We start from the raw sequence: 20,008 nt of genomic DNA on the forward strand, positions 1-20,008 counted from the left end.
GGACCTTAAGAGTTATTTTGCTTCTCTGGAAGGGGCCTATGTTTGCTTCTCTGGAAGGGGCCTATGCTTGCTAGGCAGGCATCCAGTGTGTGTGTTTTTCTTGGTTTGCTGTGGGGCCTTGCTTGGCAAGAGGGAAAATCTCTGGGTTTCTGAAGTGGGAGGGTTCTTGCAGCAGTTGTTGACTGGTACATGAAGCATTCTTTTATGTTTGTTGAAGCTGATGATTGACATCTCCCGTGGGTGTGCCAGTTCTTGTGGAGTTAAGACAGGATTTTTGGAAGCAAGGAAGTTAGTGGGTGAGCTTGGGGATGTAGCTCAGCTATCTGCTGGTCTAGTGGCCTCTAAGCTATAGGGAGGGGACAGAGCCCTGAGCTACAGATGCTTGAGTGGGTTATTGCGTCGGTTTGCTAGTTGCAGTCTGGTTTTTAAGCTCTAAAATTGAGGTATTTTATTAGAAGTGGATTTGGGTTGAACTCTTAATTTGTATAAGGGATATATTTTGGTCAGGGGAACTAGAACTGAGTTGCTAATTCTTATTGTACTCATTACTCTGCACATGAATGTTATCTTGAATAATAAAATTGGAGATGATTTCATTTTGTGTTTCTGGGGAGTATTCTGTGTGGGGGGACTGTTTCCTTACATGAGGCCGGCAGCATAAGCCAAAGATGAGTTTTGTCCTTGTGAGAGAATCACACAGATGAGTCTGTGTTCCCCAGGGTGTGTCGTTACCTGATTTTTAAGTGAGCCAGGGCGGACATGCAGCTTTTCTGATTTACAGAGTTCTTCAGATTTACAAATGGACAATGACATCACAGTTTTTAGCACTGAAGCCAGTCGCATGCTACTAACAGTGGTTGTGCCGCTTGAGGGACTGGGTTCTAATGAACAATACTGGTATTAACGGGGAGTCTGCAGTCGCCAGACTAATCATACTCAGCTCCTTCCCCCGTAGAGCAACAAGTGGTTCTGTTAGAGTTGACTGGCAGCATTTGCTGTCAGGGGAGATGGGGTTTGATGGAGTTAGAAAGCTCGCCTCTGTGTACACTCTCTCCTGGGCTGTTACTTTCTGTAGACGCACAAAATCAGCTCCAGTGTTTTTAAGGGCATCTTATCCAAGGAAGCTGGCCTTTGTGTAGCCACTTCCAGGCCTGCATTAAGAGAGAGCCCAGGCACCAGGGCTACCACTGGAACCTGCCTCAGCATCAGACCTGCCGCTGGTCTGTAGCCAGTCCCGGCCTTTGAGACGGGTTTACTGTCACCAGTAGCCTCTCAGTGCCAGCCCCCACCTGGTCCTGGCTCAGCTGCCCAGAGCCTGCAGCCTGGGGAGGTGCTCAGTCTCTGGGAGACGAGGACGGTCGACTGGGTGGCTGGTAGCTCCTGCGTTTTTGAGCTGTCCTGGCTGGCTGCTGCTAGTTAGGTGGACATCAGTGTGGTTTGGGATGCCCTGGCCACCTCCTGCTGGGTTCTGATTTTCTTGGAAGTGCATCTGCCTTCCTTATCCAGTAGTTTTATTCCTGAGTTGCTCTTGTGAAGTGGCTGGTTTGGTTCTGTATGTAGCATTTTATACCTTTCCTTTGGCAAAACTGTCAATTTATAAGCATTTTTTTTATATTTCCTTCCTTTAAAAACAGCTTGTGTATTTCTGCTATAAAATGTGTCAGCAAAGGCAGCGTGACCTAATAGGGCATGTTCTTAAGCACAGGGACTGTATCATGCAGGGGCCAATAAAGCTCAAGAAAACGAGTATCTGCGTCATTGTGTGTCTCGTGTGTAGTGTGTCTCAAACTCCACTCAGATGGACTGTTACCCATGCTAGTTTTTTTTTTTTTTTTTTTTTTGAGTCTCACTCTGTTGCCCAGGCTGGAGTGCAGTGGCGTGATCTCGGCTCACTGCAAGTTCTGCCTCCCGGGTTCATGCCATTCTCCTGCCTCAGCCTCCTGAGCAGCTGAGACTACAGGTGCCCACCACCACGCCCGGCTAATTTTTTGTATTTTTAGTAGAGACGGGGTTTCATCGTGTTAGCCAGGATGGTCTCAATCTCCTGACCTCACGATCCACCCGCCTCAGCCTCCCAAATTGCTGGGATTACAGGTGTGAGCCACCACGCCTGGCCTAACACTAGTATTTTCTTGAGGGCACACAGGAAGCAGAGGTGCTGGTCACAGGTCAGAACCACCAGTGTCCAGCAAGTAGTTTGGAATCATTCAGAAATAGCTGAGGAGAGTGCCTTGTCCCCAAGTCTCCAGGAATGAATGACTGGTGACTTCCTGAGGGAGCCTGATGCTGCTGTGTGGCGGGGGCCATGCGCCCTGGAGCTGTTTGCTCTTCCCCTGCCTGGAGGTGGGAGGAGCGTAGGGAGCAGTTGGGGGCAGGCCCTCCCTGTCTCACTCTCAACACTGGGGCTTTAGAAACCCTTGCTGGAGTGTCCCCTTCCTCCCTCCCCACCACACACACACACAAAATGAAGACTACAGGCAAAGTTGGTTGTCTTGCCTTAAAACGTCAATATGCTGGATTGTGGCGTGAGGTATTTTTATTCCCTTTGTTTGTTAGTACTGGAAACCGTCTGGTACATCTTGTAAGGCAAATGATTGATTAACACACGTCAGGCTCTTCGTCCGTTTGCAAGTTGCCGTTTCCAGGTACACCAGTCAGAGCTCCACAGAGGGCGTGTTGCTCGTTCTCAGGTGGGCAGGTGCTACGGTGCGGGGCGCTGGAAAGAACTGGGTTGAATTGGCCATCGCTTCCGCTTGTTTGAGACTCTTGCTAGAAAGGGCTTAGGAAAACCAAGGGAATGGCAGCCACCCCATCACCATCGAGAACAGGCAGACGTTTCCCGAGTAGGGGACCGAGCCGCTGGAAACCGTGTTCCCTGTGCAGTCCGACTGACACTACCCCATGCCTGGGGGGAATGAGTATAAAAAGGTAAATGTTTTTGAAGACAGGCACGATATATACTACTAAAGAATGCGCAGTTTCAAACCACAGTTGCAGGAGGATATAAGAATAACAACAGGTGCCAGGGACTACGTACCATGATTTCATAGTGCTCTGCAGCCAGCACGCTCACTAAACGCTCATCACGGAACATACCACAAATGGCCCTGATCAATGACATACAGGTTTTCATGCTTGTGACACAGCAAAACACCACGGCTTATTATCTTCCCACTGTGTACACCACTCACAGGACGGTGATAGTCCAGGTATTGCACTGGATTTCAGCTTCGCTTAACAGAAAATAACCCTGCTACGGTTGGAAAGAATTACCACTTAAAACGATTTGGTCAACTTGCACCAAGAAGTAGGTCGGGAACAGGTGTTTTCAGGTGAGCATGAAACCCCGCAGTGGAACGCTGTGTGCTGCAAATTGCTTATTAATCAGAGAAGTGAGTCCTACTAACTTACTATTAATTATTACAAAAGTAGAAAGACTGAAAAAAAAAAAGAAATCTGAAAATGATCTCATTTGCTTAAGGCTGCGCTGAGTGTATTGCAAACACCGGGAAATCCACTTAATAAAATGGAGCAGCCAATAGGTGAAAATAATTAATAAAAGTTTCTTTTTTTTAGGAAAAAAATACTTGCCCTGTCTTGTGTTGAACGGATGTGTGTGTACTGTTTTTCAGGGGTAGGGTGGAGGGAAGATGTCATTTGGCACTCTCGTAATGACAATGTTTTAATACTGGCACTAGCTAAAGAACAGCGCCCCCAGCGGATGCCAGGACTGGCGGTGGGAGCGCTGTTCGTTCAGACGCTGAGAGGTCGGGGTTAAAAAACGCGGCTGTGGAGACAGGAGAGCTGCTGGGAAGCCATGTTTTTGATTTTCAGACAGGTGTTAATTTTACCAGGCTTCATTAATACAGAAGAAAGGAAACGTCTTCCAGGAAAGCAGCCACTGTGGAAACGAGTGTGTCCGGCCATCAATACACGAGAGACTCTTTGTGGCTCAACACGTGGGCTCGCGAGGCAGAGCTGGTGGCGCTGCGGATCACTTCCATCCACCTGCAACACGGGAACGCCAGTCAGTCAACCTTTTGTTTGGACAGACTCATGACACTTTGGTGGGCATCGCTTACAGAAACACAAGGTGAAGTCAGGCCGCCTGGTTGGTAATCTGCCACTTCAGCAGAAGAGCAAGGGAACGGCCAGCACCCAGGCATTCCTGAGGTACAGTGGAGACCCGCTGGCCTGGGCACTCACTTAGTGTGGAGCTGGAAGTACCTTGCTGCGGTGACACTGCCCGCTCCATTGGAGCAGTTAGGAGCGAGGTGGCCTCTGGTTGTTGGGGAGAACGCTACCTCCTATTTTCATGGACATTGCAGAGAATGGCAGGGCATGGCCCATCCTTAGTGGAAGCTCTCCCTTTTTCTTTTTTTGAGACAGGGTCTGGCTCTGTCACTCATACTGGAGTTCAGTGGTGCAGTTACTGCTCACTGTAGCTACCTCCTGGGCTCAATCCATCCTCCAGCCTCGGCCTCCCAGGAGATGGGACTACAAGCTTGCACCACCACACCCGAATCTCCCTTTTTATATATTTGTGTATTTGCTCTATACCAGTGGTTCTCAAATGGGTGCAATGCTGTCCCATTTGGTAAAGTCTGGAGACATTTTTAGATGTCCCAACTGAGGGGTTGCTGCTGAACATCCTACACAATGCAGGACGGACTCCCCAAATTACCTGGCCTTTTCCCAGGCCTTTCAGGATCTGGACTTCAAGGCTGGACCCTTTGTCACAATAATAGCAAAATCCCAGCTTGGATAAACCCAGCTTTCAAGCTCAGTCCAGGACCAGATTTGAGAATGGCCCTCCTCTAGGTTCCTTTTTCAGGTGATTGATATTGTTTAGGAAGTGCTCGGCATATTCCTGAGGACCCCTCCCTTCCTGCCCCCCCCCCAGGGGGCAGCTCAGCAGTGCCAACTGCACAGGTAGTCAGCTTGGGGATGCAATTTGCAGAGGCCCAGGATCTCTATTTAAAATGTGAATTGCAGGAACAGTCTTAGGCCTGACTGTTTCATTTATTTCTTGGCTAAATGAAGTCTGCAGCCCCTGGCATTACACCATGTAGGCAGTCTCACTGGGGCTTAGCTTCATCATCCCATACACATATGTCGGAGATCTCCAAGCAAGATGTCTAGGGCCTCAGCCAACATCGTGCAGGGTAAGGGCACAGGGAAATTGGGACCCCACTTTCTGCCATAACAGAATCGCCTGCTGGTGTCGGGCAGTGGGACCCCAGGTCTAAACACTTAGTTGGCAGGGAAGGGTGGGGCCATCTGACTTGGGAGAAATCCTGATGATTGGAAGAGGGGTCCTCTTCTGCAGGGCCCTGTGCGTGGGAAGGGGGCGTCTACCTTTCGAACGTGTACTCGCTTTCTGCCCGGAAGTAGTAGACGTGGGACTTGAAGTGCAGCTTGAACACGTAGTCTTTGTGGATGTTCTCGGACTCGGAGGGGATGGTGAGCGAGTAGCCGAGCAGAGGCAGGCTGGCGAGGGGATGATTGTCCTGGAAAGGGGAAACAAAGCAAAGTGGCTTTTTGGGGGCAGCTTCTGCTGCTGGGCCTGGCTGCTGCCCCGCATCAGACAGGGACTCGGGAGCCCAGGCAGCTCCCCCTTCGGGCATGGGCCTGGAAGGGACCATGGCAGCCAGTGATGGCCCAGGTGGCAAGTCCGGCCAGGACTGAGCTGTAGATAAAGCCAACCCCCGTCCCTTGTCCAGGCAGAAGACAGGTGGCCCTTCCTAGGGCTGAAGTGGTCCTTCAGTGGATGATAATGATGTCAGTCTTTCCTAGAGCTGAGGGCCTCGGCTGGACAGGGCCCCCCGCCAGCATCCCTGTCATCCCTGTGACACCTGGAGCTCAAGAGGCCTGAGTCCTTCCAGAGGAGGGCGGCCCCCTCGCCTCATGCTGCTGCCCCCAAGGGCCCAGGGCCACCTGCCCTGTGTGAGACACTTACCTGGTGTGACTTGTAGAAGAACAGGCAGAAGTTTGTGAACACCACCCACAGCTTCTGCCACCCGTTGCTGTTTTTGAATTTCCTCAGCAGGTTCCCAGACAACTGATTCTGAAAGGCAAGGAGACTTGTGAGAAGCACAGCGGGCACCTGCCCCAGGAGGGCACAGAGAGCAGCTCTCCCTGCACCAGGGCCCTGGGCTGGGGCATGTCCGCGACTGAAGGATGTGGGCCCCACTGCTCCCCCGTGTGTGGGGAGACTTGACAGGTCTCATCACTTCCCCTTGTCACTTGCTGTGGGGCATCTTGGGGGCCCTGTGTCCCCCAAAAGACATGCTGAGGTCCTGATCACCAGTACCTTAGAACGCAGGCTTGTTTGGAAATAGGCTCGTTGCAGGGTAACTAGTGAAGATGACATCACACTGGGGTAGGGTGGGCCCTAAATCCAACGGGCGTGGTGTCCCGAGGAGAAGAGAGACCTTGCAGGGGGGAGGGGTATGCCCTGTGACACCGAGGCAGAAATGGGGGCACAGGACCCCATGCGTTGCCAGCAGGCGGAAGCTGAAGGAGGGAAAGATCCGTCCCAACAAGCTCAGAGCAGCACTCGTTTTGAGGCACCAGGCACCCTGCCCAGGAAGCGGGGCCTGGGGTGCATGTGAACGGCTCCCACATGCCCTCTAGTGGCCCAGGAGGCAGCTGCAGCCCTGCCCACCTCCAGGCTCAGGGCTGGCCCAGCCCCTGGAGCGTTGTTAGATTGCACTGCAGCCCAGCTAGGGGGCAGGGACAGGCACCTGTGTCCATGCTACCTCCACACAACTCTGAGCAGGCTTGACACACTCCTGACACACTGGTGGCTCATTTGGTCCCTTTGCCAAAGTGACATCACCAGCAGAGACTCAGCAGTTGCACCACCTTGTAAAAGCACTTAATGCCACTGAATTGTTCACGTAAAAATCGTTAAGTTGGCCAATATTGTGATACAGCCATTTTACCACAAAATACAGACCTCCGAGTCTGCCTCATTCCATATCTCTGGGTGCCCCTGTCACTAAGCTTCTGTGCTGGGAGCTGGGATCAGTCTGATGTCCCTGCCCTCCAATTGCTCAGGGAGGGTCCAGTGGGAGAGAGGGACACCGACAGTGGGTCCCTGAGGTGCTGCAGGATGTGGGGGACCCCGCAGACGGGGAGAAAGGGGGTTCCAGACCAGGCAGCGCCAGCCATCCATCCTCCTTCCCCCAGTGGCAGAAAGGAACAAGGAAATGCAAGGTTCCAGGTTCCCAGAAGGTCCTGGTGGTGGCCAGGGCGCATCTTGGGTTACGCAACATGGAGCAAGGAGGGTGGCACACTCCCCTTTCCTAGGTATTTTCATACCGAATCACGTAATTTTCACACAGCAGCCAGCCCACAGTGGGGTTCGTACATGTCACCCATCATAGTCTGGGCCCATTTGTTTCCAAAGCAGCTTCCTTAGCACTCTCTAGCTTCTGCCTGGCCATTCCAGTAGCCTCTGGAAACCTCTTTATCAATAGGCCCATCCAGCGGCCCTTCCACGTTCCCCGTGGCCAGGCCCAGCCTCCCGCTCCCGGGCCGGGTCCATCCTGGCCTCCAGCTTTATGGGCCCTGCGTGCCGCGACTCTCCTGCCCTGCACTCAGGAGGCCGAGGCCATGCTGGTGGCTCCCAGACCTCTCTCCATTCACTGCCTTCATGAGAGGGTCAACGTCCTTGTCCAGAACCAGACCAGCCTGCCCTGTCTCCTCGTGGCCCTTCACTGGGGCCACCGCTCCTCTCCCTTCTTGGACCCCATCCCCTTGGACCCTGCTGTGGGTTGAACTGCACCCCTTAACAAGTCCAAACCCTCCGTGCCTACGATGATAACCTCACACGGACACAGGGTCTCTGCAGATGCGATCAAGTTAAGGTCAGGTCACCAGGATGAGCCCTAAGCCCAACATGAGCCGTGTCCTTAGAAGAGGATATTGGAGTGCAGATGCAGGGAGGACAGCTGGGGGCATGGGAGACCGGAGCCCTGCAACATGGGTGGAGTCGGGGATCCCCGAGAAGACTGCCGCAGCCACCAGATGCTGTCAGAGAGGCAGGGACATTCTCCCTCAAGGCCTCCCAAAGGAACCCACCTGCCAGCAGCTTGATTTTGGACTTTTGGCTTCCCGCGCTGTGAGAGATGTTTCTGTGGCCTCACCCCGTCTGAGGTTGGTGCTGTGTGACACCACGGGGAACAAGTACAACCCCCGTGCCCACCGCTCCCTGGCCTGTCCCTTCCCTCCTCCCGGTCCTGTCTGCACCCTGTCCCTTCCCTCCTCCCGGTCCTGTCTGCACTCTGTCTGCTGAACAACTTCCCTGCTGTCCTGTCTCGCCACTCCAGCCTTAAAAGACAACTTGCATTGCTTTGCCTCTGGCCCTTCACTGGCTCTAGTGCCCACAGGCTGGGCAGCCTCCTGGCCATCCCAACATCTGACCCCACCTGTAGTGGGAGCCCCCAGACCCGCTGGCTTGCCCACAACTTTTAGCAGAGGCCAGTGAGTCCACACTGTCCCCACATATGCCCCTTCCTCACGTGTGCCTACGCGAGTCAGACGAGAGCGGGAACTGGAAGAGAGGCTGGGCACGGGCCTGGGAGAGGAGACTGCCGTCAGGAGATGGAGCTGCTTTGTTCTCTGTCACGCAGGGAGGAGGCCCTGGGGATGGCTCATCTGCGAGTCAGCAAGCATTTAGCATTTGGCACGCGAGGGCCGCCTGCCACCGACACCAGGTTGATGCCACGTGCCTTGGGAGGTGGCTCTCTGGCAAGGAGGGACATCTGCAAAGTGATAGAGCAGCCAGGTCCCTGACTGTACTAGGTGGTCACTGCCACCTTCAAACCCCACTGGCCAGTGGCTCACTCTCCTGCTCTCTGCTAGGGTCAGCAAACTTTTCCTCAAAAGGCAGACGGCAGGTATTTCAGGCTTTGCAGGCCAAGGGGCAAAACTGAAGACATTATGTAGCAGCCATTAAAAAGAAGTTAAACCCATTCTTGGTTCACAGGCTGTAAGCCACCAGGCCGGGGCGAGATCTGGCCGGGGGCCAGTCTGCTCCTGACTCAGTGCCTTGACCTAATCATGCACACGTTAGGCTGCGACCGTGTAGATTTGTTACCCAAGAGAGCTGGGCTGTAGGTGGGTCTGGGCCACCTGGACCCCACTTGGGTATTTGCTGCCTCGTTGAATGGCCTGGGTGCCTCCAGGTATGTAAAAAGCTTTGAGGCCTAGGACAAACCCCAGCCTTGAGAGTCGTAATTCACACACTGCCGAGGTCAGAATGAAGCAAGGCCAAGACGGTTCCTCCCCAATGGCGGTGCCACACGTCGCCTGGCTTCGTTTCAGACACACCCACAGGTGAGATCTGATGAGGCCTCGTGTCCCATGAGCCTATCACGGGTTCTTCCCTTCTCCTCTGTGTGGGGGGTCTCCTTTCCTGCTGTCATAATCCCCATCCCCTGGGAGAAGTCTCAGACCCGCAAGCTCTGCGCACAGGCCTGGTGGAGGTGTGAAGCTGGGGAAGAACGTTTAGTGCTCTTCACACTTAGGCTGTCAGGAGGCCCGGGGAGGGAATATCCACACCTGCACACTCACGGGAACCCCATGGGATGAGCCTCGTATATGGGGACAGCTGGGAAGAAAGGCTGTGCCGTGGGGGAGCCAGGGCCTGCACCTCGGCCATGTCCCCTTGAGGATGTCATCAGAAGTAGGCCTGGGCTTAGAAACACCGGCTTGTAGCAGAAAACTCAATAAAGGGGGCTTAGAAACACCGGCTTGTAGCAGGAAACTCAATAAAGGCAGGTTTGAGCAGCGGGGAAGGTCGTTTCCCGAGAATAAATTCCGAGACTCTCTCGAGACCCTCCATGAAGCATTGCTGGCTCATTCCTGCTGCTGTTGGTTCCAAGAGCCAGCACACTCCTGTCCCGGCCGGAGTCTCTTATGTGACACTGTTTGGACCAGGCCTGTGTGGGAACTGGACCTTTCTGCGTTTTGGAAGGCGTCCTGCCTCTACCCCCTACTGCAGCAGCCCCGCGGAGGGCACGGGGGCAGAGGTTCTGCAGTGAAACGCGAGCATTCACATAAAACACAATCGCAATGATGAATGGCCTCGCCCCAGCTCAGGGCACTTCCACTGCCAGTGAGAGATGAAGAAAGCTTTCCTGTTTTAGACCTTCACAGCTTGAAGTGTTCTGAAACACAGCTATGGGCCTGGACTGAAGAATGCTTAGGGAATGGGTGTTTGGAAGGGTCTGGAAGGATTCAAGATCTGGGAGAGATGCATCTTCAAAGCCAACTTTCAGGTGGTAGGCTCAGAAAACAATACCCTGAAGTGAAAGGCTCAGAAGCCAGGCCTCCCTGACCACCTCCTGCCTCGCCCCTTTTCTCCGCAGGCGAGCCATGGAAACTGGACTCCCCCTTCCTTAAGGCGGGTCATTGAAAGCAGAACCTCCTTCCCCCAAAGCCAGCCACAAAACCAAAAAAGGTGACCCTAACCTTTCCCCACCGTTCTGTGTAAGAGCTGGCTATAAACTTACTCCCTGGCCCACCTTGTGTGAGAAGAGGTTCTAAGACCCCCACTGCAGAAGGGGTCCCGCACCATACCCCGGAGCGAGGAACACTGCTCAGAGAGGCCCGGGAAACCCGGAGGGGTCCTGCGGGGCTCCTTTCGCCCTCCTGGCATTAGCTCTCAGCCCGTCCCATCAGCTCCACACGGCGACCTGTTCTTCACTGAACCGAAGCATAAAAACAGACGGTTTTCGCCGGACCTCTGGGTCTTCATTCTGAAGGCTCCCATGTTATGTAAAATGACGATGAAATAAACTGGTCATGCTTTTCCCTTGCTAGCCTGTCTTCTGTCACAGGAGTGTCTGCCCTGACCCTCACGATGGGGAGGAGCTGGCACCTGCTTGCCGTCGTGCAGACTCTCCTCCCTCCCATGCACCCGCTTCCCGTGGGGCGGTTCAGGACGTGACAGCCATGGAACTGTCCAGCAGCTGTGCCCTGGGCACCTGTGTTCTAGGCTAACTGCATGAGAGGCAAGAAAACAGGCGAAGAATGACAGAAAACGATCTTGTGGACGGCAGCAGGACTGATGAGCGCCAACAGACGGGATTGCATTTGTGGGAGGTCGGCGCCCACTCAGCACCACCTGCGGGGATACCTCCGGCAGGCTCCAAAGGGGGCCCAGCGTTGATCCTTCCCTGCTCAGCCACCACGGGTGGGTGGGGCCACCCGTGGTGCCAGCCTCCCTCAAGCCCCTGGCCCAGAAGTTTGCCTGGGTTCTGCCTGGGCCAGCACAAGCTGGGAACCAGAGCTGCCCTGCCCCCACGTACCTCCACTGCGATGCTGAAGTCCACCATGGAGGCGCTGGTGTTGCGGTGCCAGCACACGTGCACCATCGTGTTGCCACGGTGCGGGGCCTGGCGCTCCAGCGATGTGCGCGAGGCACTCAGGTCATCCTCTGACTCCTGGTCAGCCGTGGTGGCTTCATCAGGGGACTCTACAGGAGGGGGCAAAAGGCAGCACTTCTTATCTTTCCTCCCAGCACCCCTTCCTGATACCCTCTGAGGTGCTAGAAGGTAGGGGGGCTCACAGCAGTCACAACCTGTGGTACCCAACCAGAATCTAGTGAGGCCCCGATGGACCCTGCAGCCCCAGCCACGGAGCCCCGTCCCCTCCCGGGTGTGTGGACTACAGCCCTCACTCTGGGTGTGGACAGCCTGATGTTCCCTCCCCGGACAAGGGTAAATGCCGGCCCAGAAAAGGTGACTTCCCAGCTCCCTCATGCTGATTTCAGGGTTTTACTTTTAGGAAAAAGAACTGTCTTGATCTCTGGCTTTAAACACAAATGTACACCACGGACGTGAGGCCTACCCGATGGGGTGACTTTAGATGCAGAAATGCTGTCCCTCCATGAACCAGACCCCTGCATGGGAAAGCTGCCCTGGCCACACTCACTGTTGTCAGGGGGGCTGCTGGCCAGGAACTCAGGGGCAGGGCTGCTGCTCTTCTCTGCCAGGTCAATGGCCATCTGGATGTCCTCAACCCACTTCTCCATCTCAGACCGAGAACTGGAGACAGAGACGCGTCAGGTGTTCAGGCCACAGCACATCAAAGGGGAAACAGGCAGGGGCGGGCTCCCGAGTTACCTGGCGGCCACGATGATGGACTGCCGCTGGCCCCGGAGGGTCAGGCAGTAGGGCACCCCCCACTCGTCTTCGCTCTCCTCAATCTGTGGGCAAGAGAAGATAACGTCACTGTGAGGCACATGATGCACTTCCAAACATCCCTGAGCTGGCAGCCAGGCAACTTGGAAAAGGAGGGGTGCCACTGAGCGGGGCTCAGGAGACCCAGAGCCCCACAGAGGGAGAAGGCACTCCGAGTTGGGAAAACCAAACTCGGTAAGGCGACAGGAAGATCACAGCACACTGAATATTTTTGGCAGAGCCCACAAACTTCCCTCTCCAACCCCGGAGGATAACGTGGGCACCAGCCAGGGCCACATCCCAGGCCCAGGCGCCCTCTACACCTGCCTGCCAACAGGGGCAGGAGGCAGCCCCAATCGAATTCGGGGGAGGACGAGGCGGCCTGCCCAGCTCCAGGGAGCGGGCGCTGTCATTCTTGTGTGTGGTGAGGACTGTCGGGGCCCCTGGGGCCAGGCCCAGGTGGTGGGAGGCAAGTTCATGCCAATGCGGCCTCGTCAGCTTGCCCCTTCACTTGATTCTACAAGGAATCCCATGTGCAGGAGGAGCCGTGTCCCCAGAGCCCCACTAGAGAAGCCCTAGAAGACTCGATCTTTTAGGTGAAACGGTTGCATGGTCTTTGAGCCCAGGTCTTGTAACCAAGATGACACTGGCCACCCTCTCCCTTCCTATCCAGTCTCTCCCTTCCCCTCCTCATCGCCAGGTCAGCAGTGCCCGCACCTGCTGCCCCCGAGGGCAGGCCCTAGCCTGGAGCCTGCGCTGTACTCACCGTCATGCCGTAGAGCGGGAGCTGCCCGTGGACTTTAAACTGATTGGAGGCCGTCAGCCCCCGGCTCGTGTACAGCAGGACATCATTGAACTAGAGGAACCAGAAGTGTGTGGAGGTGAGACCATGTTTGGACAGCAGGCCTCCCTCCAGCATTCCCTGTCCTCAACTGTGCCTTCACTGTCCTCAACAACCTGGGCCTGGGCACCTCTGGCTGCTGCTCCTCTACCCCAGGTCCCTCACTTGGGTGGCCGAGGTCCGGCCTCGGGAGCCTTGCTTGCCCAGGTGACACAATCCTTGTGAGGACAAGCCGCTCTCTCCACTCACCAGGAAGAACATGCGCTGCTGAAGCCCCTTCCCCGAGAGCTTGCTGAGGCTGCCCAGACGGATGAATTCCTGCAGGGGAGGCAGAACGGAGGGCTGGCTGCGCGCATGCAGACCCCGAGGGCTGACGGCCAGCGTGCAGACCCCAGGAACGGACTGCGAGCGTGCAAACCTACTGGCTTCCTCCCACCTGGGCCCCCTGCATGGTGGAAGTTACAGCACTCAGCTGCGATTCATTGCACGCTTGCTCTGCCCCAGGTGCTGTGCTAAACCCTCTTGAGGGATCACCTGTCTCCTTCCCAGGAAGGTACAGGGCGGGTACCACCAGCAGCTCCCCCAACAAATGATACTGACGGTCGGGTTCAAGAGTGCCTGGGCCTCTCTGAGGACCGTATGTGTAACCCCAGGGTCCCCAGGGCTCCCCACAGTGAGGGAGATCAGAAGGACCCCAAGCAGTTCTCAAAGAAGAAAGAGGCTATAAAAAGGGACCCTTGAGGACCGAGAGGCCACATGGGAGCACTGTGGCTGGAGGAAGCTTCTCCATGATTTAAAACCTTGCTTCTCAATGAGCAGTAACTGCGTTGAGGATAAAGGAGTGAGAAGCAGATGTGTCCAAGGCACCTCTGTATCCCGAGTGACATCCTCCCCGGGGCTGTACACTCTTGAGGGCATGGATCGCAGGGGCACAAGCACTTAAAAAAATGATCATTTTTAAATTGTGGTAGGATCCACAAAACACTGAGCACTGTGGCCTTCGTGGATTCACAAGGTAGCCCCACCATCGCCACCATCTACTTCCAGAACGTGCTCCCTCAGGGGCCTCCGATCCCACCTTCCCATTCTGCTCAGGGTTGACTTGAAACAATGAGTGGATGTGAGGCGGCCTGATGAGTGGAAGAATCAGGGGATCATCTGAGCTTAGGAAGGAGTACCCCAATTCCATCTTCGCCTTTACTAATAACAATGGCCTCCTCTCTGGAGCACATGGGATGCGCCTGGCGTGTCCTAAGTGTGGAGTCCTAATAAGGGAAAAGGAGCCAGGCTTGTGGGACCAAGAGAAAGCAAAAAGACAAAGCAGAGAAGCTATACAGGTCTGCCTTTCTTCATGGTCCAGGACACAGCCCTCCTGCACAGATAACTCACCATCTTCCTGCGCCCAGCTATCACCAGACCCTTGGCTGATAGAAAAATGCAAGTGAGTTCGCTGCAACTGTGGCGTTATCACACTGCACACAGCCCTCCTTGGCACACAGCACAGACACCACCCAGTAAAAATCCCCAGCAAGCCTTTGTCTCCTTGCAGTCAGCTCCTCTCTTGCTGTTGCTTTCTTGCTGTTGCTTTCTGGCAATGTATTTTCCTACTTCTCAAATAAGCCTGCCTTTCTTTATAACTGTCTTCGTAAATAATTCTTACCACCTGCACCACCAGCCTCAGCTAGTCACTGATCACCTGCGACACGGAGTGATTACAGCAGCTCCAGACGTGAGCCTGCACCTTCAATATCATTATTCCCATTTTTCAGATGAGGAGACTGAGGGGCAAATGATTAAGAAACTTGCCCTTGATCACCTGATCAGCCAGTGTGTGACACAGCAAAACGCTTTCCACTGTGCAGTGCAATGTAATTAATGCCACTATACTATGGGTATGTTTCATCTCTTCAATTAAATGTAGGTGGGGGAAAACGAAGATAATTAATATGTATTATGTCATTTTCACATAGCAAATCTCATTTGATCTTAACGACCTATGAGGGAGAGGCTGTGGTCTCCATGTGACATGGTCCCCCGCCGCCCCGGCTTTGGTAGAGCAAGACTTTGAACCCAGGGCCACCTCCTCCAATCCAAGGCTCTTTCCATTGCAGTGGAAAACATTTCCTCAAAATAAGGAATTCTTTATCAATGGTCTGTTCACCATGTAGCATGAGATGCTAAATATTTTATAACTTTCAAAGCTGAGAGAAAATTACATCGATTCCACAGGGCTTTTCTGAGGGTTCTGTGTGGATGGGTAAATAAGGTCATTAAGTGCCGAGGCCTGGCAGGATCTTCTCACCAGCAGAGCTGAGGCAATCCCAGCTCTAATTTCTGCCAGCGCTTACCACATGGCTCTCCTGACAATCTCTCACAAGGTGGCTTCTAGTCAGTTTTGTAATTAGGCTTCCTGACAGAAATGCTCCAATACACGGAGAGCTTCCCTCCCCTGCCCTGAGTTACAGATGTAAAGTTTCCAGGGCAGCTGCCTGTTGGAAAAGACTACAAGTCCCTGAGATACTGGATCCTGGCCTGCAGGGTCAGGCAGGCCCGCAGCAGATCAAAGCAGCTACAGTGAGTTGTCTCTCGACCTGGGTGACGTAGGGTTTGAAATGGGGGTGCCACAGGGTAAAGATCCCAGAGAGAGATTTGATGAGACGTAGCAACTGAATGATATGTTTGATTCCTGGGTGATGACGGCTTCCTAGGAAGGGAGTGGAGAAGGCAGGCTTTGTTCCTGTCCTCCCCATTGTCACTGGCCTGGAAGGAGTGTGTGCGGGGAGCCGTGTTGAGTAGGAATCACCTGCATCTCAGGCGGGGGGCTGGGGAGGGGAAGGCCACAGTGTCCGTGAACTGGCATCTCTCCTGGAATTGCTTTCCAGCTACGATTTGGTGTTTTAATTTTGAACTCAAATTATATATGGCAGATTGAATTTTTAAAAAACACTTCATACCTGCATGGGAATTTCTAGCATAATTTACTGCACTACCTTTCTGGCTTTATTACTATTTACCTAATTCTTTTTTTTTTTTAATTTTCCATTTTCATTTATGTACATTTAAAAAAAGATAAAATAAGCCATCTCAAATCTTCTGTGGGATACGGTAGGGGAAAAGGTAAAGAAGCGAATCACCCCGTAAGGAGAGAAAGCAGAATATGAGGTCAGAGGATTGCTTCATCTCCCCTGAACACGATGATTCTGAACTAACAACACTGTCGTGTTTTTCCAGTTGTCTCCCAGGTGGATGGAAAGAGGACATTTTGCTTTGCAAGTGTCTCTCTTCAAAAGGTTCAAACGTAAGTCCCTCCGATGCCTCCTTTCTGCTCCCCCCGCAGTGCATAGTGAGGCCACTGCTGCTTACCCTTCCCGGAACCACAAGATTGTCAATGCCAATCAAATCTTTCTTGAGTTCGTGCAGCTTCTGGAAATTCTCCATCTTGATCATCGTACCGTGGAGCTGTGCCACCATCTCCGTGATCTCTGCCAAAGCGGCTGTGAAGGAAAGACATATACAGTCTGCAGCGGGAAAGGCAGGCAGGGGTCTTCCCCTAGCAGCTGTCAGCTCGACGCTGCAGGGAAATCACTCCAGTCCCTGCACAGTATTCAAAGGTGTCTTTTGAGCAAAAACAGTGTTATTTCTCTATAATAAAAATTGATGGTGTATTTTCTGTAATTATTTGTTTCACTTTAGCATCTTGAAACTAAGTGACCCCTGCATGGCTATGTGGCATACAGCTGTCCTTCAATTAGATGGACTTGTTGGCTTAGAGGGGAAAGACACAGGGGGAGAAGACTGCCTTGAATTTTGTCCCTGGGTAGAGACTTTTCTTTTCCCTCCTGTTACTTGGAAAGAACAAGGCACAGTGAGCACAAAGAGGCCATAGAAAAATCTGGAGCAAAGTCGGCATCTTCTTGGGAGGAGGTGTAATTGATATTGTGAAGTGTCACTATCACTCCAGGTAGCTAACATTCCACCACACCCCAGTTCTGCCTCGTGTGGAAATTACACTGTTTACCAAGATGGTTGTGAAGAATTGCTGTAGAATTCAAATTTTTTCTTTTATTTGTTTGAGACAGAGTTTTGCTCTTGTTGCCCAGGCTGGAGTGCCGTGGTGCAATCTCAGCTCACTGCAACCTCTGCCTCCCAGGTTCAAGTGATTGTCCTGCCTCAGCCTCCCGAGTAGCTGGGATTACAGGTGCATGCCACCATGCCCGGCTAATTTTGTATTTTCAGTAGAGACAAGTTTTCATCATGTTGGTTAGGCTGGTCTCGAACTCCTGACCTCAGGTGATCCACACGCCTTGGCCGCCCAAAGTGCTGGGATTACAGGCATAAGCCACCGCATCAGGCCTTTATTTTTCAACAGAGGCACAGCTCGCCTATACTGGTGGGCATCCAATATTTAAAAGGAGCTAGTGCCTGATTAATACAAGCTTGGGTGGTACTCAAGTCCCCAGCGGCTGACAAGTTTGGGTGGCACTCAAGTCCCCAGCGGCTGACAAGTTTGGGTAGCACTCAAGTCCCCAGCGGCTGACAAGTTTGGGTGGCACTCAAGTCCCCAGCGGCTGAGCACTTGGGTAGTTTGGTCAAGAAAAGCAAGAAATACTTGTTGACTGAACTTCAGTCTTCAGAACACTAAATACCTCTTTCGCCGCTTTCCCCCAGCATTTCAGTGTTGGAAGGGAAGCATTTAGTTTTCTTGATTTCTTCCCCAAGGATGCGAGTTAAATTCTCCCAGGCTTATCAGAGAATGCGGTCTCACCCATGGTGACAAATCCCAGGCCTTGCTCGATTTTCAGACATTACCAGCCAGTTTGGTCCAATAAACATTTACTTGGCACCCAGTGCTCAGTGGCAGGGCTGGGGGGTAGTGGGGAGCTCTGAGAGGAAAATGATGGAATGATGGCACCCTGGCCCCCAGTGCCCTCTGGTATCCCTCTAGCTCTGGAAATCTAGGCTCCTACAGTGCTGCCACCTCATGCTTTAAGCTAGCTAGCACTCTCTCCCTCAATCATCAAGGATAGCCTATCTCCATTGGGTACTGTTTAGAGAAATAGCAGAGTGAAACTGGATGAGTCCGCCAAGGACAGCGCCTGCAAAACCACACACCGCTGTCACCCCCATGGGCGATAGATCTGAGGAGTCCTCAGAGCCAGGAAGGGCCCTGGGTCCTTTCCTCCAGGCTCGGCCAACACACAGGCAATGCCAGTGTGACAGGACAAGGCGGACAGGAGGTCAGCTCAACATCAGGTGCCAGGCACAAACTGAGGCTTAAAGGACGAGAGAGAGCTGGCCAGGAAAGGTCAAGGAGGTGGTGGCCAGGACTCTAAGCAGAAGGTACGGAATGTGCCAAGGAGTGGAGGCAAGAGGCAGCATGGTTTTTGGAGACTGGGTCTAGGTCTGTCGCCTGGGCTGTGGTGCAATCATAGCTCACTGCAGCCTCCAACTCCTGGGCTCAAGCAATCCTCCCACCTCAGCCTCCTGAGAAGCCGGCACTATACGTGCAAGCCTGTAATTTTTAAATTTTTTGTAGAGACAATGTCTCACTGTGTTGCCCAGGCTGCTCTTGAACTCCCAGCCTCCAGTGATCCTCCCATCTCGGCCTCCCAAAGTGCTGGGATTACAGGTGTGAGCCGCCACCCCGGCCAGCATAGTTTGTTTTAAAGACAGATGGTCAATGACAAACCATGTCAGGAGGCACTTGTGTTCCCCTTCTGTGAACTGTCACTGTCTTAATTACTCTGCCAAGTCTTCTACATATCGGGTTGCCTTTTTAAACAACTAATTTGTAGGAGTCCGCCATATATTCTAGATATTAACAATGATTTTTCTAGAACAAGCCTGGTATCATTGTTTCCCTCCTTAAAACACTTCCTGTTCGGCCTCTGCTCTTAGATTACGGCTTTGCAGGGTCCATGGGGTGCAGTGGGATGTGGCCTCTGCTTTCTGTCGCAGCCTCACTTTGTGGCTCTCCCAGTGCCCTGCGTGCTTTTGGCAACGTTCCGGTCTCTGTCCTCTCTGAACCTGAGCTTGTGCTGTTTCTAACTCTATTCTCCACACCCTCCCTTCACCCAGGAAAACTCCTATTTACATTTTAGCTCTGAACTTAGACACCATTTCCCTTCAAGATCCCCCCAACAACCCCCAACGCCCCGGCTCCAACTGCACCATCCACTTCTCTCTCACGGCCCTAGTGCAGGGTTGCCACTGCCCAGGTACCTGCCTGCAGGCCCTCCAGCAGGTCCTGTGAGGTCAGGGGCCACACTTCCTTCTCCCTCACACACCCAGTATAGGTGCTCAGTGCGCAGCTGGGGTGTGAGAGCTGACCAGGCCAGGTCACGAAGACTTTCGGTTTTAGCCTGAGGCAGTCAGCCGTCACCCAGGTTTTAAGCCAAGGTGTAAGAAGATGGATTTTTAAAAAGATGACACGTTTGGCCAAAGAGTTGGGGGTGTTTCTGACATTTCAGGCAAGAAATAAGGGCCTTGCCCTCCTAGTGGGTGTGCAGATTCGGGCCACCTGTGCAAGAGCCACCTCTGCAGGGCCAGCTCCGCATGCTAGGCCAGGGAGGGCATACACCCACAGACCAACTGTGACACCAGACAGAACGACTTCCGTTCGGAAGAGCACGCGTGGCCCCGTGGGAAAAGCAGGTCTGGAATTCGGCTCTGACCTCTGAGTGACCCTGCAAGTCCCTTCCCCTGAGTCTCAGCGTCCCTATCTGTAAAATGGGATAATGCAGTTGATCTAAAGGGGTCATTAAAGGAGTAACGGTGCGAACATTGGTACAGTATCAGGTACGCGGTACCTGGCCTGGGGTTGAGCAAGTGCAAGCGGTAGGACTGTCCATGAGATAGAAGGGTAGGACGGTTGTGACCATGGGTTCTAGGTTTAGGTTCCAAATCATTTCCCTCCAAGCTGTGTGACTCTGGGCAGGTTCCTTAACCTCTCTAGTCTCGGTAGTCCCCATAT

The 20,008-nt window shown here is 53.3% G+C and overlaps 1 protein-coding gene across 7 annotated transcripts in view; it reads right to left on the reverse strand.

The window, feature by feature from the left end:
- Positions 1-2,487: 2,487 nt before the first annotated feature.
- FARP1 (FERM, ARH/RhoGEF and pleckstrin domain protein 1) overlaps positions 2,488-20,008 on the reverse strand; it is a 317,789-nt gene continuing 300,268 nt past the window's right edge. For 4 of the 7 annotated variants that reach the window (XM_063618950.1, XM_063618948.1, XM_063618946.1 and 1 more), the window contains exons 19-27: positions 16,399-16,529; positions 13,285-13,353; positions 12,961-13,050; positions 12,138-12,220; positions 11,863-12,059; positions 11,322-11,488; positions 5,960-6,067; positions 5,359-5,510; positions 2,488-4,008 (exon numbers count right to left, since the gene is read on the reverse strand). In XM_063618950.1, the coding sequence (XP_063475020.1) occupies positions 3,927-4,008; positions 5,359-5,510; positions 5,960-6,067; positions 11,322-11,488; positions 11,863-12,059; positions 12,138-12,220; positions 12,961-13,050; positions 13,285-13,353; positions 16,399-16,529 (1,079 nt within the window). In that variant the 3' untranslated portion in view covers positions 2,488-3,926. Of the gene's footprint in view, positions 4,009-5,358; positions 5,511-5,959; positions 6,068-11,321; positions 11,489-11,862; positions 12,060-12,137; positions 12,221-12,960; positions 13,051-13,284; positions 13,354-14,230; positions 14,324-16,398; positions 16,530-20,008 lie in introns of all 7 variants that reach the window. The other 3 variants (XM_063618951.1, XM_055245247.2, XM_055245246.2) reach the window with 2 other exon arrangements.

Source organism: Symphalangus syndactylus, chromosome 15 (assembly GCF_028878055.3).
Source record: "Symphalangus syndactylus isolate Jambi chromosome 15, NHGRI_mSymSyn1-v2.1_pri, whole genome shotgun sequence".
Lineage (NCBI taxonomy): Eukaryota > Metazoa > Chordata > Mammalia > Primates > Hylobatidae > Symphalangus > Symphalangus syndactylus.